Genomic DNA, 13,640 nt, shown 5'->3' with positions numbered 1-13,640 from the left:
TCTGGCACCACCCACCAGCACTTGAGGAGGACGATTTGTGTCCCAGACGTTCTAGACGCGCTGGCCTTCATCTCCCATCTTCCCCCAGGCTGCTGCTGGGATGTGGCCTGTGCCCTCTCCTAGTACCCGGATGGGCCCTTCAACCCAAATCCTGCCCTGCACCCATGCGACTGGTTTTTTACTGGACAAAGAAACTCGCATCTTGCCTTCAATGTAAACACTGCATGGAAAAAATCGCAGTGCGCACACAGCTCCACCTCTATGAGCTGCTCCCAGATCACAAATCTGGAAATGCTTCTCTTGGCCTTTAAAGGAGGCGTTTCCCATGCTCTGAGCCTTCAGTGGGAGGCAGAAGGGCGGATGTGTGAACCGCAGAGGCCAGGGCAGCCAGACCCGTCTGTGACGAGCCGAAGGGACCCCTGGGCCACTGGCCCACAGGCAAAGGGTAGTGACAGGTTGAGGGGGCTGGGCTGTCATTTGGGGGCCCTGGAGGAACCCGGGTCACACGGGAGCCTTCTAAGGTGGCCCAGGCTAAAGGGTGTGTCTGGGCAGAGGCCAGGACCACAGCCAGATCCTTCCCTCTGCCCGGGGCCCACTCATACCACACGGGATCCACAAATGGTTTATTGATTCCAAGTCACCACACGGGATACATTCAGCAGTCACCGTGCCTGCAATCGGTGACATTTTAATGTGAGGCAATTACCGCTACAGACATCTTGCTTCATCTTAAAAAAATAAAAATTTTCAAAGCATCTCACAGGCCAAAGAGCTAAACAGGACCCTCACTCAGACATTCAAGAGTGTTTCCGAGGAAGACTCGGGGCGGCAGCGTGGAACACCTTCCCACGGCCACAGCCACGGCCCCGGCGGAGAGCTCAGACGCCTGCGGGAAGCGGCCCCTCCGCCCGCGGAAGGGAAGACGATGCCTGTTGGAGCCGCACAGAAGCATCCAGAACTCTGAGGACTGGGGGCCGGCTGCGGTCAGTGCAGGGCTGCTGACACCGTGTGACCTTGTGTTAAACTGAAAACGGGGTGGGGGCAGAGCGTGGGGTGACAAGGGTCAGACTGGCAGCTCCCACCGTAGCAGAACTGTGGAGCCAGCACAAGGGGGCAGGCAGTGGACAGGACAGGATGTGGCAGGCCCCGGCACTCCCACTCAGGAATTTGCTTCAGGCCAAAAGCCCAGGGCGGCAGGGTGAGGGACCATTGGCCAGGACCTGCGTGGCAGGGGCAGCCCCTCCACTCCCTGGACCCGAGGCCGCCTCCCTCCTGGAAAATGGACATCAACGCTGTATCCGGAGGTGCAGTTGGCGTCCAGAAGGAAGGGGCTCTCTGCCAGTGGAGCCCAAGGGTGGCGTGCGGACTGCGTGTGTACAGCCTCGGCACGGCCCCCGCAGCCTTCACCCATGAGGGCCTCCACGTTGTCTGATGGTTGTTGGCATCTGCCACATCCCCAAGGACTCCAGGAGGACCAGAGGCTCTGACAAAAGCAGCGTGAGCTACCCCTGGTGATGCTCAGCAGGGCTGGACACAGCGTAGCCACGAGGCGTCCGGGCCTGGCAGCCGCTCTCGAGGCCCAGGAGACACCAACTGCCAGAAACCAGGAGCACGGGGACCCTGCGTCCACACAGCCCCTTTCCACCAGCAGCAAGGGGACCCTGCGTCCACACAGCCGCTTTCCACCAGGAGCACGGGGACTCTGCGTCCACACAGCGCCTTTCCACCAGGAGCACGGGGACTCTGCGTCCACACAGCCGCTTTCCACCAGGAGCACGGTAACCCTGCGTCCACACAGCCCCTTTCCATGTGTACCAGGCAGAGAAAGCCCTGCCCTCCATGGTGCCAGACCCCAGGCAGCAGAGGCCGCCCCAGTCCAACCAGGGTCTGGCCAGGGTGTCGCGGGGTTGACAGCTCTGCTCACAGGACTTGCAGGGTCTCCTGAGGTCACCCCACGGGTCCACCTGGAGCAGGTTCCTGCAGGTCACCTTCCGCCGCCCCGTGTGTACCTCGGGCTCAGATGGTGTTTTGTAAGAGGAAACGGGAAAAACACTTGCTTTTTATATCACCCTAAAAACATCCGAAACTCTCGGGCTCAGATCCACCCTGGCTGTCCCACCCCCACCGCCCACCCGGAGAGACCCCACAGAGGCTGGAGACCCCAACACCCGGACCCCGTCTTCCCCACACCTGCAGCGGCCACAGCACCCACCAGTGCCCGTGGCTGGCTGGCCCATATCCTTGTCCTCCCCACTCTCAGAGGGCCTTGGTGCCAGCAGGGTGCACAGCGTGCAGCGCCGGCTTCTGGGGGTGACGGGCAAAGGCGTAGGCCTGCCCCAGGATGGCCAGGTCCACCAGCACCTGCAGCAGGCCGCACACGGAGAACTGCAGAGGTGCGCCCTTCAGCAGGAAGTAGGCCGTCTTGAAGGCGTCGCCACTGGTCCACATGAGCACCATCTTGATGCTGTGGAGACACAAGCGGGCAGTCGGTGGGGAGGACGGTGACCTGGGGCTCAGGGGGCATCCAGGTGGTCAAGGGGACACCCAGGCAGTCCACGGGGTGACCCAGGGATCAAGAACACCCCAGGGGGTCAGGGGGATACCCTGGGAGGTTGGGGCCTGCCTGGGTGGGGAGCACTGCCTTACCCCAAGGAGTCAGGGACACCCCAGGGGGCCAAAGGACACACGCTGACCCTGCCTGTCCCACACAACCCGGCCCTTGACTTCTCTGTGACCTCAGGAGCTGCCGCCTGGCTGGGGCTCCGGGGGCTCCGACTCAAGCACTGCATGCCCAAGAACAGCGAGACCAGCTCAGGTTACAGCGGGCGGCAGGGGTGGGCAGCCGAGGAGGTCAGGGCTTCTGACAGCGAGACCACCTTGAGGTTACAGGGGACGGCAGGGGTGGGCAGCTGAGGTGGTCAGGGCCTCTTATCAGCGAGACCAGCCGGAGGCTACAGGGGACGGCAGGGCGAGCACTCGAGGTCAGGGCCTCTGGTGGGTGGTGGCGATTCTGGGAGGGGGCAGGCCTGGGAGGGTGCTGAGGACGCAGATAGGGGCCTCCAGGCACACAGTGGAGCGGAGCAGCTGCTCCTGCGTCTCTGCCGGCCAGGCCTCCCTCCCTGGTGATTGGCTCAAACCTTCCCTTCCTGGAGTGAACAGGGAGCAGCCGCCACCCACCATCCTAGTCCAAACACACTTCCCCCACCGCCGTGTTCATGCCCCGGCTTGCCTAGCAGTGAACATGAGTGCTGCTGTGTTTTCCCACGTGAAATGTTTAAATCAGTAGTCACTGACCCTTCCGCAGCTCCTGAAGCCAGAGGCAGAGCCTGGGCGGGGAGCACTGCCTGGACAGAAAGGTCAGGACACAGCCGTCCCCCACCCCGGGGCCTCCATCCTGCTCACAAGCCAGCGTGGGCGCCTGCCCTGAAGTGGCCTGGGTGGCACAGCCGCCCTGCGCGAGAGTCTTTGGGCACAGCCGTGGCCAGGTGTGTGGGTCAGGGCTGGAGCTAGGAACCCACAGGAGACAGCTGGCATCTGCACCCACTTCTCTCTCCTACGCCCACAGTGCTTGGCTCTGGAGTATCTTGTTGGCCTCAGAGCATAAATCTGGCTTTATCATTACACCCACTGGGAAAAACCAGGAGGATTTGGGACTGTTTCCACTTGGGTCGGTTTAGCTAAATTACAAGGGTTTCCCCCAACCCCCAGGGTGCATTTTCCTCCCAGTTTTTATTCTCTGGGATGTGTCTTCCCCTGGATGCAGCTCCAGCTCCACAAAATCCAGTCTTTTCCACAGACAAAAAGACAGGGTGGCGCCTGGGTAGCACTGGGGGAAGGTGGTGTGGGCACCTCGGCCTCCCACACACCCCAGCAGTCAGCCCAGGCTTTGGAATCCCCCTTTAGGCGTGGGCAGGGCTGTACAGCTGACCTGGGGTGGGGCTCCGGGTCTGGGACCACAGCCCCAGTGCAAAGGCACCCACCTTTCCCGCACCAGCCATGCACACAGCAGGCGCCCGGGAATCGCGCGGTGACCCCACCGTCGCCCCACACAGCTTCCAGTTGACCCCTCACACCGGGATGGGAAACAGCGCGCTCGCCTGACCTTCACACACGGCTGAGATTTCCCAGGATGTGCTTGTGAACAAGACTCAAGGCCTGAGAGCCACAAACGCGGCCATGCCTGCTTCAGGGACGGGCTGCTTCCCACACAAAGCCCGTGGCTTTATTTGGCGTGCAGCATCGGCTCACACTTGAGTTTCAACACTTTGTTTTTAATCAGTTGATAACTGTGTACACACACACCCCACACACACAGACACACAATTTCTGGCTTCCCTTGAAAAAGAGCCTTTTCAGATTTTAGATTATGCATCTGAAATTTCCTTCATAGATATGGATTATTTAATAGATATTCAAGTTATTTCTTCTTGGGTTAAAGGAATTGGTCCATTTTATCCAGATTTTCAAATGTATGGGCATGAGGCTGTTCACTGTACTCTTCTGATGCCTGTGGGGCCTACAGAATATCCTCTTCATACCAAATACTGGGGATCTGTGCTTGCTTGTCACTCTGGCTACCGGTTTCTCAGTTAATGATTTGTTCCGAAGAACCAGCTTTAGGCTTGGTTTTTCATATTTGCTGCAGTTTTGTTTTCATTTTTGTTGCTTGGTGTTAGCTCCGTTATTTCCTTCCTTCTGCTTGTTTGGGTTTACTTTGCATTTCATTTTCTAGTTTCTTAAGCTTAGATTGATTTGAGAACTTTCCTTTTCTAAAATCAGTATTTAATACTACAAATTTAACTCTAAGCATTGCTCTAGTTGCATCCCACAAATTTTGATATGGTGTGTTTTTCAGTTCAAAATATTTTCCATAGTTTGCTTTGAGACATCTTTAACAGATTGTTTAAAGGTGTGTTGTTGAGCTTCTAAATCTTTGGAGACTTAAGATCTGTTTCTGCTATTAATTTCTAGCTGAATTCTATATTCGTAGAAAATACTCTGGACAATTTCAGTTCTTTTAAAAAATTCTCATGACCCAGGATATGGTCCGTTTTGGTGAATACCTAATGGGATCTGAAAAGAATCGTACATTCACTTGGTTGTTGATGGTGCCCAGGTTTTCTATATCCTTGCTAACTTGGTCTGCTTTTTCTATCTGTTACTGAGGAGAGCTGGAGTCCCTAAGTGTAACCGGAGATTTGTCTTTCCATTTCTATCAGTTCTGGCCTTACGGACTTCCAGGCTCTGGGGTTCTGTGCATATGCACTCAGAACTGTTTTCTCCTCTTGGTGAATTCACCGGTCTATCATGATGCAATGTCCCTTTTTATTCAAGGCAAATGTTTTACTTTGCCTGGTATTAATACAGTGACTCCAAGCTTTCTCTGATTCATATATGCATAGTATATCTTTCTCCATCCTCTTATTTTTAATCTCACTGCATGGCCCCCTGCTCAGTATATCCCTGCACCCCGGCATCAGCCATGGATGTAATTAAAGTGAGCCTGCTGTAAACAGTAGGTAGCTGAGTCTTGGGTTTCCTTTTAAATCAATTTGAACATTGCTGTCCTTTAATTGGTATGGTTAGGCCATTTACAATGAATGTTATTACTGACATGTTTGAATTTAGGTCGACCATTTTAATTTTTTTTTTGTTCTCAGCTTGTCCCTACTGTTTTATTCCTGCCTTCTTTTAGATTTGAAATTTTAAAAACATCCCATTTTAATGTATCTGATTTTTCACTGTATCTCGTGTGTGTGTGTGTGTGTGTGTATATATATATATATATATATTTTTTTTTTTTTCTTTTGAGATGGAGTCTCGCTCTGTTGCCCAGGCTGGAGTGCAGTGGCGTGATCTCAGCTCACTGCAACCTCTGCCTCCCAGGTTCAAGCAGTTCTTCTGCCTCAGTCTCCCAAGTAGCTGGGACTACAGGCGCCTGCCACCACGCCCGGCTAATGTTTGTATTTTAGTAGAGATGGGTTTCACCGTGTTGCCCAGGCTGGTCTTGAACTGAGCTCAGCCAATCCACCTGCCTTGGCCTCCCCAAGTGCTAGGATTACAGACGTGAGCCACCGTGCCCAGCCTGTATAGTTCTTTTAGTGCTCTAGGGCATTGGTTCCCAAATGGGAGTGATTATGACCCCATCTTCACACCCCTGCCCAAGGAAACATCTGGCAATTTCTGGAGACATTTTTAGTTGTCACAGCCCCAGCTGGAGGAACACTGCTGGTATCTAGTGTGTAGAGGCCATAGGTGCTGTTAAACATCCTGAAGTACCAGGATAGTCCCCTACAATAAGGGATTCTCCAGTTCAAAGTATCAATAGTGCTGCGGTTGAAAAAGCCTATTGTAGGGACTATAATATATGTAACTTGTCCGAGTCTCCTTAAGATCAGTATTTTAGTACCTTAAGTGGAACGCGGAAGTCTTGCCACCAAGTTCACTACGGTCTCCCTCTTTTACACTGTAGTTGTCACTACAACTAAAACCCCACCAGTTATATTTTTTTTGCTAACTTTCACTTTTCAAATAACTTAAGAAAAATATCTATATTTACCCAGATATTGGCCATTTCTGTTGGTTTTTCCTTCATTCCTGGGGTCCCAAGTTGCTCTCTGGTCCACTTCCCTTCCAGCAGAAGAACTGGCTTTAGTATTTCCTGTCGAGGAGCACGGCTGCCACGACTTCGCTTCGCTTCCTTTCATTTGAGAAGGTCTTTATTTTGCCTTGATTCCTAAAGGATTTTTTTTTTTTTTTTTTTTTTTTGCTGAATAGAGAATTCTGGGTCAAACGTTCTTTTCTCGCAGCATCTGAAAAATGAGCACTTCCTTCTGACCTCCCTCGTTTCTGGTGAGAAACCAGAGTAATTTGGATCCTTTTCCTCTGACTGCTTTTGACATTTTTTTATTTGACTTTGATTCTTACCAGTTTGATTGTGATGTGATACGTTTGGGATTCACTGAACTTCTTACATCTATGTTTGTCTTTCACCAAATTTTGAGTGTTTTCAGCCCTTATTTCTTCAGTTATTTTCCTCTGTGCCACACTCTCTCTCTTCTCTTCCAGGCTCAGATGACAGAATATTAGACCTTTTGGAATTTGCCCCTGACTCTCTTCATGTTTTTGTTACTGTTTTTCAATTGCTTCCTGTTCAGAATGGACATTTTTTATTGGTTTGTCTTCAAGTTCACTATTTCCTCTCATCTGCATTCTACAGTTGTGCCATATAATACATTATTTAGATTACTATATTTTTCAATTTAAAATTATGTATTTGGTTTTCTTTAAACCTCTATTTCTCTCTCTCTCTTTTTTTTTTTTTTTTTTTTTTTTTTTTTTTTTTTTTTTTGAGACGGAGTCTCGCTCTGTCACCCAGGCTGGAGTGCAGTGGCCGGATCTCAGCTCACTGCAAGCTCCGCCTCCCGGGTTCACGCCATTCTCCTGCCTCAGCCTCCGGAGTAGCTGGGACTACAGGCGCCGCCACCTCGCCCGGCTAGTTTTTTGTATTTTTTAGTAGAGACGGGGTTTCACCAGGTTAGCCAGGATGGTCTGGATCTCCTGACCTTGTGATCCGCCCGTCTCGGCCTCCCAAAGTGCTGGGATTACAGGCTTGAGCCACCGCGCCCGGCCTAAACCTCTATTTCTCTGCGGAGATGTTCGGTCTTCCCACGCATTCCAAGAACGTTTCTCTTTTCCGTCAGAGCACAGTTACAACAGTGACTGTCGGCCTGAGCTGGTTCCTATTGACTGTCATTTCCATTGAGAGCTGAGAAACTCTGACTCTTCATACATAACTTTGGTTTTTATCTTGGACATTCTGAACATTATGCAGTGAGATGTGAGTCTTCCGTGGTCCTATCAACAGTGTTGCTTTTCCTGCTACCAAGCACTTCAGGTGGTTAGATTCAGGGTGCGAGGTCTGACTTGTTTTTGGTGGACTGCAGTTCAATTTAATTCCACTTCAGAACCTTCCTTTTGCTCTTTAGATCTGTCCTTCATGTGCAACACTCAGAGACAAGACTGGGACTTGAGAGGTCGACTGTCCACAATGACACTGAGTTCTCAAAGCTGCTGGGATGTAGTTTAGGTCCAGATCTATGCATGTGTAGTTCAAGGGTGAGTCCAGAAACTTCACCACAGCATCCCCATTCTTCTTCACCATGGTGTACCCAACCTTCCCCATCAGAGTACCACAGAGTCCCCAACCTTCCCCACAATGTCACCAGAGTCCCCAACCTTCCCCACAACCTCACCACAGAGTCCCCAACCTTCCCCACAACGTCACCAGAGTCCCCAACCTTCCCCACAACTCACCACAGAGTCCCCAGCCTTCCCCACAACCTCACCACGGAGTCCCCAACCTTCCCCACAACCTCACCACGGAGTCCCCAGCCTTCCCCACAACCTCACCACGGAGTCCCCAGCCTTCCCCACAGCCTCACCAGCCTTCCCCACAACCTCACCACGGAGTCCCCAACCTTCCCCACAACCTCACCACAGAGTCCCCAGCCTTCCCCACAACCTGACCACAGAGTCCCCAACCTTCCCCACCATCTCACCACAGTCCCCCCCCCAGCCTTCCCCATCAGAGTACCACAGAGTCCCCAGCCTTCCCCACCACCTCACCACAGAGTCCCCAGCCTTCCCCACAACCTCACCAGTCTCCAACCTTCCCCACCACCTCACCACAGAGTCCCCAGCCTTCCCCACAACCTCACCACGGAGTCCCCAACCTTCCCCACCATCTCACCACAGTCCCCCCCCCCAGCCTTACCCACAACCTCACCACGAAGTCCCCAGCCTTCCCCACAACCTCACCACAGTCCCCAGCCTTCCCCACCACCTCACCACAGAGTCCCCAGCCTTCCCCACAACCTCACCAGTCTCCAACCTTCCCCACCACCTCACCACAGAGTCCCCAGCCTTCCCCACAACCTCACCACGGAGTCCCCAGCCTTCCCTACAACCTCACCAGTCTCCAACCTTCCCCACCACCTCACCACAGAGTCCCCAGCCTTCCCCACAACCTCACCACAGAGTCTCCAACCTTCCCCACCATCTCACCACAGTCCCCCCCCCCAGCCTTCCCCACAACCTCACCACGAAGTCCCCAGCCTTCCCCACAACCTCACCACAGTCCCCAGCCTTCCCCACAACCTCACCACAGAGTCCCCAACCTTCCCCACAACCTCACCACGGAGTCCCCAACCTTCCCCACCACCTCACCACAGTCCCCAGCCTTCCCCACAACCCCACCACAGAGTCCCCAACCTTCCCCACAACCTCACCACGGAGTCCCCAACCTTCCCCACCACCTCACCACAGTCCCCAGCCTTCCCCACCATCTCACCACAAGACTTTTTCTAGTTCATTCTCTTCTAAATTTGAGCATTTTTTTGGCATCACATATGAATGAACTAAGCTATAATTTAAGGCACGTTTAAGCTGTAATTTAACATTCTCTTTTTCTAAAAGAGACCATACGCACCACACAAGTCCTACATAAAGGACCAAAGACAGGTGTAAAAGAGACAAACAAGGTACCCTGGAGAATCTGCCAACCGTGTCTGTTTTGCCCAGGGTTTCCCATGTGGCTGCGCGTGTGCCATTGTAGACGGAGGAGGCCAGGGCAAGTTTGCTTTCGCTGCTTTGACAGACAACGTCCCTCCTCACAGAGCGGCCACACAGGTTAACTGTGAACAACTTTCAGACTATCTGCAGTGAAACAGTCAAAGCAACTCAAATCTAGAGAGACAGCTTTTAGCGCCCATCGTAACATCAGGTAAAGCCCTGTGGTCTGCAAGCCCCCGGCTGCCAGGCGTGGCTGGGGAAGGGCTGGGAGGCAGCAGCACCCGCACCATGGCCTTGGGGGGGTGCAAGTGGGAAGGTGATGCCTGAGCCTAGCGCCCAGGGAGGAGGAGCAGAGCCTGGAACAGCCTGGGCTGCTTTGCTGTCTGGAGGGAAATCGGGGGTCGGGTCCCCTCCTGAGGCCCCAACCACAGGCAGAGCCCAGGCCCATTCGGAGCCCACCCTAGGAGGGGGCTGGTTAGCCCCGAGGGGCCAGTGGGGGCCTGGACACCTCCTTTCCATCCCCTTCCCTGCTGACGCCTCCAACACACAGAACCCCAGGGAGCCAGGCAGGTGGCTGGCCACCCCCAGTGAGGGTTCCACAGTGGCAGAGCTCAGGCCTGCACATACCAACAAAGATGGAAGCAGATGCTGGGCTCCAGAGTTCCAGCCGGGACACAGGCCTGGTCAGATGGGGGCCGGAGGACGTGCAGCTGAAGCCTGATCCCAGGACCACCTGTCCCTGTCCCCGGGTCACCGCCCAGAGCCCTCACTGTTAGCATCCCCGGGGCCCTGATGCACAGGTGCACCCCACAGCATGGCAGCTGCAGACACAGAGCCATCGCTGGGCTGGGTTCTGCTGGCTGCGGGGACATTCCAGCTGCTGGGACAATCCGTCAGAGAAGATGGCTCCACCACTGTGGCACGGGGACTGGAATCCCAGCCACCCCCACCCCCCTAGCTACATCATTTAGAGGGCAGGGGAGAGGCCAGGAGCAGGGAGGGGCCGGGAGCAGGGAGGGGATGGGAGCAGGGAGGGGACCGGAGCAGGGAGGGGAGAGGAGCAGGGAGGGGCCGGCAGCAGGGAGGGGCCGGGAGCAGGGAGGGGGACAGGAGCAGGGAGGGGACCAGGAGCAGGGAGGGGAACAGGAGCGGGCAGGGTCCTGGAGCGGGCAGGGGACGGGAGCAGGGAGGGGACGGGAGCAGGGAAGGGACGGGAGCGGGGAGGGGACGGGAGCGGGGAGGGGACCAGGAGCAGGGAGGGGAACAGGAGCGGGCAGGGGACGGGAGCGGGGAGGGGACGGGAGCAGGGAGGGGACGGGAGCAGGGAGGGGACGGGAGCGGGGAGGGGACGGGAGCGGGGAGGGGACGGGAGCGGGGAGGGGACGGGAGCGGGGAGGGGACCAGGAGCAGGGAGGGGAACAGGAGCGGGCAGGGGACGGGAGCGGGGAGGGGACGGGAGCAGGGAGGGGACGGGAGCAGGGAGGGGACGGGAGTGGGCAGGGTACTGGAGCAGGCAGGGGACGGGAGCAGGGAAGGGATGGGAGCGGGCAGGGTACTGGAGTGGGCAGGGGACGGGAGCAGGGAGGGGACGGGAGCGGGGAGGGGATGGGAGCAGGGAGGGGACGGGAGCAGGGAGGGGACGGGAGCGGGGAGGGGACGGGAGCAGGGAGGGGACCAGGAGTGGGCAGGGGACGGGAGCGGGGAGGGGACGAGAGCAGGGAGGGGACGGGAGCGGGCAGGGTACTGGAGCGGGCAGGGGACGGGAGTGGGGAGGGGACGGGAGCAGGGAAGGGACGGAAAACAGCTCTGCAAATTATTAAACAGGGTCACATCCCACTGGGGATTCCACCCCCACACCTACATCCGTGAGAAAGGAAAACTACGTCCACATAAAAACTCGTTCACGAGTGTCCATCGCACGTTAACAGCCTAAACATTAAACCATCAAACGTCCCTCAGCTGAAGAACGGAAGAGCAAATGTGGCAAATCTATGGAAGGAACATTTTTTCAACCACAAAAAGGAAAGAAACACTGACCCCTTCTGCAGCATGGACGAACCCTGAGAACACAAAGTGCAGGGAAAGAAGCCAAGCACAAGGCCACATATCACCAGGCCACGTATCGCCAGGCCACGTATTGCCAGGCCACATAGCGCCAGGCCACGTAGCGCCAGGCCACGCGTTGCCGGGCACCACTGATGTGACGCGTCTGGAAAGGCAAGCCCACAGAGATGGGGAGCAGAGGAGGGGCAGCAGAGGCTGGGGCAGTGGTAATGACTGCCAGTGACCGCGGAGTTGCTTCCTGCGGTGTGGAAAACGTTCTGGAATTAGACCGTGATGCTGGCTTCGTGGCCCCGTAAGTATACTGTGATGTGAGTCACATCTCAGGCGGGTCACACTTTGTAATGTTCCAGAGCCTCCGCTGAACCCTCCTGTCACATGGGCCAGCCTGCATGCACCCAGCTCACTTCATGTTAACCCAGGTGTCCTGTGCAGCAGTCACTCCACTCCGAACCGCCGGGGCCTGCTCTGCATCAGAGGGATAAGGAAAGGCACGGTGACGGGGGTCTGAGTGTCATGAAGACGTGGCCCCCGGGGAGACAAGCCACACACCCAGGGGCTGAGGACCCACACAGCCTGCTCTAGAGTTTGGGGAAGAGCTCGGCTTCTGGATCCAGCCCATGTCCTGGATGGACAGGGGCAGCCCCAAGGAGTGAGGACTGACCGAGTTCAAATCCTCTCCCTGCGGGGGCGGCCTGAGCCTCAGCTTCACCTGCTGCAGGCACCATGCCCTGCCTGCCTGGTCACCCATCCTCACTCGGCCACCGTGGTCACACACAGTCGGGGCCGCACAGGCACCTGCCCAGGCTCTTCCGCCGCCAACGTATTCTGCATTTCAGGCTCCTCCCCATCCGTCAACACCAAAGCTCCCCGGCCGCCCTCATCGTCTACGCCCATGTCACCCTCCAATCCTCGTTAGGTAACAGTCTTCAAACCCAGTAAAAACTAGAGGAAGAGGAATGCAAACACTCTCAGAGAATCCGCCCTTCAGAGCCTGCTGCGTTAATTAGTAAGCTGTTTCTGAAGCTTTATCGTGTCTCGTTACTGGTTCAGAACCTACCACCACGTAGTATTTTCTAAAGGGAAGTCACTGTTCAAAAATGCATCCGGCAGTTGCTCCAAGGTAGAACCGTGTGTGCACGGCTGTGTGTGTGTGCATGCATGGAGGCAGCGGTGCACGCCAGCCTGTGCACGTGTGTGCCTGTACACGAGACGCAGGACTTTCCAGAAGCAGGGCTGCTGTGAGATTGACCTGGGAGTTCTCGAGTCACTTCCTATCAAACATCCTAGGGACCTTCGATTTAACGTGGAGCTGAGGCTGCGGGTCCCAGGGCAGACTCCAGGCAGCACGCCTCCCTCACCCAGGGCAGTGGCACCAGCAGGTCCCCAGAGAAAAGGAGCTGGAGCCTTCAGGCTGTCACGTTTCAGGCTCACGTCACCATTCACCACCAAAGTCTTGACTTTTTTTTTTTTTTTTTTAAGACTGAATCTCACTCTGTTGCCCAGGCTGGAGTGCAGTGGCATGATCTTGGCTCACTGCAACCTCTACCTCACAGGTTCAAGTGATTCTCCTGCCTCAGCCTCCGGAGTAGCTGGGATTACAGGTGCCTGCCACTACACCTAGCTAATTTTTGCATTTTTAGTAGAGACGGGGTTTCACCATCTTGGCCAGGCTGGTCTTGAACTAACCTTATGATCCACCTGCCCTGGCCTCCCAAACTGCTGGGATTACAGGCGTGAGCCACCAAGCCCAGCCCAAAATCTTGGTTTTTTACGTATCTGTAAGTACGTTTGTATGCACATTTTAAATATGTCATCTTAAACACGAACCTGGAGATTATACAGGAAGCACACATGATCTATCAAACCTGCATTCAGAAACCAATACCCACAATGGCTTCAACAATCACAAATCCTGGCAGGGCTGGGGGTACCACAATGCCCCATCAGGAAGGTGGGAGCACACAGGAACCTGAGACGTCTCTGACCTGCCTCCAGACAGGGAG

The 13,640-nt window shown here is 55.2% G+C and overlaps 2 protein-coding genes across 8 annotated transcripts in view; one reads left to right on the top strand and one right to left on the bottom strand.

The window, feature by feature from the left end:
• Nucleotides 1–611: 611 nt before the first annotated feature.
• The window catches only part of SLC66A2 (solute carrier family 66 member 2), a 48,925-nt gene continuing 35,896 nt past the window's right edge, over nt 612–13,640 (bottom strand). For 6 of the 7 annotated variants that reach the window (XM_011753982.3, XM_011753984.3, XM_011753983.3 and 3 more), the window contains one exon: nt 612–2,464. In XM_011753982.3, the coding sequence (XP_011752284.1) occupies nt 2,257–2,464 (208 nt within the window). In that variant the 3' untranslated portion in view covers nt 612–2,256. The remainder of the gene's footprint in view (nt 2,465–13,640) is intronic. The other variant, XM_011753987.3, reaches the window with a different exon arrangement.
• Nucleotides 2,461–9,726, top strand: LOC139360117 (uncharacterized). Its single transcript, XM_071085802.1, has 3 exons — nt 2,461–3,485; nt 7,989–8,794; nt 9,617–9,726. Exons 1-3 carry the CDS (start codon nt 3,271–3,273, stop codon nt 9,724–9,726), a joined length of 1,131 nt encoding a protein of 376 aa, XP_070941903.1. The 5' UTR covers nt 2,461–3,270.

This window comes from Macaca nemestrina, chromosome 19 (assembly GCF_043159975.1).
Source record: "Macaca nemestrina isolate mMacNem1 chromosome 19, mMacNem.hap1, whole genome shotgun sequence".
NCBI lineage: Eukaryota > Metazoa > Chordata > Mammalia > Primates > Cercopithecidae > Macaca > Macaca nemestrina.
This window is presented reverse-complemented; position numbering and strand designations above follow the sequence as displayed.